We start from the raw sequence: 5,000 nt of genomic DNA, 5'->3' as shown, positions 1-5,000 counted from the left end.
GCTCCGGTAATCACCCAGTTCACCACCAAGATCTCAGGTGAGCCCTTCAAAATAAGAGCGGCACAGTAAAGGTTTATAGGCACAAAAAATGCATGAATGAATTTCGATGGCTAAATCTAGAGCCAAACGTAAAACGTCTTTTTGTTATATTCTGATCACCTTCATCCTGCTCATACCTGCTCACCTGTGCAGTTATTTTGTATTATAACTGAGATAACCTGACGATCATACATTAATGTATAAATAAACAAAGATATAAAAACGGCGTGTTGACACATGACGGTTTGATAAACATGTTGCGTCTCATCAGCGCCTCTGATGCCGACGTACGACCAGGAGTCTCCTCTCAATCAGACGGACTCCACTGTCACCGTCCTGCTGAAACCAGCTCAGAGCCGAGGAGCCCCTGTCAGGTAACACACACACACACACACATACACAGATGTTGAAATATTCAGCAGCATCAATCTTTAGGCTCATAAAGTTTTCATATCTGAACCGTTTAAACATTAAACACAACATGAAGAGAAAAGTGGGACTGAAACAGCAAACGGTCTGTTTCCTGTCAGAGCTTTTAATGTGAAGGATTCATAAAAATCCTCTTTTTAAAATCGGAAAAGAAAATATCAGACACATTTACATCAGGCTTGTCAAACGATTTAATCACGATACAGAGACAGATAACCAGCCAATCACAGAGCTGCACATAGAGACAGACAACCAGCCAATCACAGAGCTGCATATAGAGACAGACAACCAGCCAATCACAGAGCTGATATACAGAGACAGACAACCAGCCAATCACAGAGCTGACATACAGAGACAACCAGCCAATCACAGAGCTGCATATAGAGACAGACAACCAGCCAATCACAGAGCTGACATATAGAGACAGACAACCAGCCAATCACAGAGCTGACATACAGAGACAACCAGCCAATCACAGAGCTGACATATAGAGACAGACAACCAGCCAATCACAGAGCTGACATACAGAGACAGACAACCAGCCAATCACAGAGCTGACATACAGAGACAGACAACCAGCCAATCACAGAGCTGCATATAGAGACAGACAACCAGCCAATCACAGAGCTGACATACAGAGACAGACAACCAGCCAATCATAGAGCTGACATACAGAGACAGACAACCAGCCAATCACAGAGCTGACATATAGAGACAGACAACCAGCCAATCACAGAGACAGACTCACACCTACAGACAGAGTCAGCAGGTAAGCAGCATGTGATTGGACTGTGAGAGGAGGCCGGAGAGAAGCCACGTCATGCACGGGGAGAACATGCAGACTGCACACAGAGAGGGATTCAAACCAGCAACCTCCTCACTGAGAGACTCCTGACCGACAGGGATTCAAACCAGCAACCTCCTCACTGAGAGGTCCTCTTTTATTTATCGACAAATAAAGATTTGTTGTTGTTAAATAAAAGAAAACAGACTGATATTAACTTCAATAATAAGAATGTTGACACCTTCAAATAATTACTAAAAACCTTTTTTTTTATCTGACACACACACACACACACACACACACACAAACACAAACACACACACACCGTTATGGGGACGCAGAGGGAGGTGGTATCCGCGGTAACAGTCGTCATGTCAACAGCTGTGTTCTCTCCGTCGCTGTGCTGTAACGAGGGATTTGGTTAATTAACGATCAGCAGGCGGGGCTAATCAGAGTCTGCTGCTAACACCGAGGATTAACAAGGGATTAACAGCTAACGTGTCAATCACACACACACACACACACACACACACACACACACACACACACACATCTGACAGGACACACATTGACGCTTCAGTTCATCTCTGTTCATGAACTGACAGTTTATCTTTTCTACAAACTATAATAAGCTGCAACAGTAAAAGCATCAGAGTGAGGCTTTTATTTTCTTAATAACCTGATGCTCGTTAAGCTCGTTAAACTCATTAAACTCGTTAAGCTCGTTAAACCGTCACCACGTTGAGTCAGAGTGAACACAGAGTTCAGTGTTCAGATAAGACGGCAGAGAAATAATCAGCAGCATCATGAACATAAAAAGCTTCCTCAGAGATGCTGACTCAGTCTGGAAGGTTCTCCCCAGCTAAGCCCCGCCCACTCTGTAAGTGACCTGCGTCTGGCCAACAGCCTCAACCACTCCTACTGTCGCTTTAGCCCCTTTTCCACACAGCGGTCCGGTTTGGATCAGTACAGTCTGATCCTGTTTGTGAAGGTCGATAGGCGGCGTGTAGGCCGGATGGCGTGTAGGCCGGATGGCGTGTAGGCCGGATGGCGTGTAGGCCGGATGGCGTGTAGGCCGGATAGCGATAGCCGTGTCAGCTACGTAAAAGCGTGACATCATTGCGACGCGGCGCAGAGTACACGCTAATAAATTCAACAAAGAAGAAAAACACAGGAAACAACATCCAGCAGTTCATCTTCTTTGTGTTTATCAGCAGCCGGGCGCCGCTCCTGAAGTCAGAACGCCACCGTTGATCATATCAGGACAGTTCAGAGTGACAAGCATGAACATGTGACTCTTCATCAGAGAAGGCTGCGAGTGGCCAGCACCAATACCGACCAATACGTTTGCCTTTGTCTGTCGTACTGACCAATCAACGGACTGCAGTGTTTAGCTCCGCCTCTTATGGTCAGGGTTATAGGCGATATTCTTGGCACCCCAACAGAAGGGTCCAAACGTAAGACGGTCAGGATTGGTTATTTGGGGATCTTTCCCGAGTCGATGGAAACGCCGCTCGGTGAAAACGGGTCTTCAGCCCTCTCCCCGCCTCTTTAAGACAGCTCGCCATCATCCATCCTGAGTCTGATGTCACGCGTGCTTTTTAGTGAGCTGCATGGAGAGTTTCTTCACGTGTATGAGAGGAAACTGAGCACGCTCAGTGGAGACTTCCTGTTGATTTACAGATTTAAGTTTTTCTCAGAAGTGACGAAGAGAAAATCCTCCGACAGAGACGATAGAAAACACACCCGGCGTTCATGTGGCGTTCATGTGGCGTTCATGTGGCGTTCAGGCAACCCGGGAAAGCAGAGCGCACGTATCGAACGTGTCGGCACATCGACTGACGATGAGTGTGTGTGTATCTGTGTGTGTGAGATATGTGTGTGTACCTGTGTCTGTATGTGTGTGTCTGTGTGTGTGTCTGTGTGTGTGAGATGTGTGTGCGTGTGTGTGTTTGTGTGTGTGAGATGTGTGTGTGTGTGATGTGTGTGTGAGATGTGTGTGCGTTTGTGTGTGTGAGGTGTGTGTGTGTTTGTGTGTGTGAGATGTGTGTGTGTGTGTGAGATGTGTGCGTGTGTGTGTTTGTGTGTGTGAGATGTGTGTGTGTGTGTGAGATGTGTGTGTGTGTGAGATGTGTGTGCGTGTGTGTGAGATGTGTGTGCGTGTGTGTTTGTGTGTGTGAGATGTGTGTGCGTGTGTGTGAGATGTGTGTGTGTGTGTGTGTGAGATGTGTGTGTGTGTGTGAGATGTGTGTGTGTGTGTGAGATGTGTGTGTGTATCTGTGTCTGTATGTGTGTGTGAGATGTGTGTGTGTGAGAGATGTGTGTGTGTGTGTGTGTGAGATGTGTGTGTGTGTGTGAGATGTGTGTGTGTGTGTGAGATGTGTGTGTGTGTGAGATGTGTGTGCGTGTGTGTGAGATGTGTGTGCGTGTGTGTTTGTGTGTGTGAGATGTGTGTGCGTGTGTGTGAGATGTGTGTGTGTGTGTGTGTGAGATGTGTGTGTGTGTGTGAGATGTGTGTGTGTGTGTGAGATGTGTGTGTGTATCTGTGTCTGTATGTGTGTGTGAGATGTGTGTGTGTGAGAGATGTGTGTGTGTGTGTGTGTGAGATGTGTGTGTGTGTGTGAGATGTGTGTCTGTCTGTGTGAGATGTGTGTGTGTGGGAGATGTGTGTGTGTGTGTGTGTGTGTGAGAGATGTGTGTGTGAGATGTGTGTGTGTGTGTGAGATGTGTGTGTGAGATGTGTGTGCGTGTGTGTGAGATGTGTGTGCGTGTGTGTGTTTGTGTGTGTGAGATGTGTGTGTGTGTGTGTGAGATGTGTGTGCGTGTGTGTGTGTGTGTGAGATGTGTGTGTGTGTGTGAGATGTGTGTGTGTATCTGTGTCTGTATGTGTGTGTGAGATGTGTGTGTGTGAGATGTGTGTGTGTGAGAGTGTGTCTGTCTGTGTGAGATGTGTGTGTGTGTGAGATGTGTGTGTGTGTGTGAGATGTGTGTGTGTGTGTGTGAGATGTGTGTGTGTGTGTGTGAGATGTGTGTGTGTATCTGTGTCTGTATGTGTGTGTGAGATGTGTGTGTGTGAGAGATGTGTGTGTGTGTGTGTGTGAGATGTGTGTGTGTGTGTGAGATGTGTGTCTGTCTGTGTGAGATGTGTGTGTGTGGGAGATGTGTGTGTGTGTGTGTGTGTGAGAGATGTGTGTGTGAGATGTGTGTGTGTGTGAGATGTGTGTGTGTGAGATGTGTGTGTGTGTGAGATGTGTGTTTGTGTGTGTGAGATGTGTGTTTGTGTGTGTGAGATGTGTGTGTGTGTGTGTGTGTGTGTGTGTGTGTGTGAGATGTGTGTTTGTGTGTGTGAGATGTGTGTGTGTGTGTGTGTGTGTGTGTGTGTGTGTGTGTGTGTGTGTGTGTGTGTGTGTGTGTGAGATGTGTGTGTGTGTGTGTGTGTGTGAGATGTGTGTGTGAGATGTTTGTGTGTGTGTGTGTGTGAGATGTGTGTGTGTATCTGTGTCTGTATGTGTGTGTGAGATGTGTGTGTGTGAGAGATGTGTGTGTGTGTGTGTGTGAGATGTGTGTGTGTGTGTGAGATGTGTGTCTGTCTGTGTGAGATGTGTGTGTGTGGGAGATGTGTGTGTGTGTGTGTGTGTGAGAGATGTGTGTGTGAGATGTGTGTGTGTGTGAGATGTGTGTGTGTGAGATGTGTGTGTGTGTGAGATGTGTGTTTGTGTGTGTGAGATGTGTGTTTGTGTGTGTGAGA

The 5,000-nt window shown here is 46.8% G+C and overlaps 1 protein-coding gene across 1 annotated transcript in view; it reads left to right on the top strand.

The window, feature by feature from the left end:
• LOC306819327 (receptor-type tyrosine-protein phosphatase mu-like) overlaps positions 1 to 5,000 on the top strand; it is a gene marked incomplete at its 5' end in the record, with an annotated part of 17,710 nt that overhangs the window by 8,150 nt on the left and 4,560 nt on the right. Inside the window, 2 exons of the mRNA XM_079373108.1 lie at positions 1 to 37; positions 311 to 413. The exon at positions 1 to 37 is cut by the window's left edge and continues 165 nt beyond it. Coding sequence (XP_079229234.1) covers positions 1 to 37; positions 311 to 413 — 140 coding nt within the window. The remainder of the gene's footprint in view (positions 38 to 310; positions 414 to 5,000) is intronic.

The sequence above is a fragment of the Symphodus melops genome (assembly GCF_947650265.1).
Source record: "Symphodus melops genome assembly, contig: scaffold_358, whole genome shotgun sequence".
Taxonomy (NCBI): Eukaryota; Metazoa; Chordata; class Actinopteri; order Labriformes; family Labridae; genus Symphodus; species Symphodus melops.
Note: the sequence above shows the minus strand (reverse complement) of the source record. Positions and strands in the feature narration are given on the sequence as shown.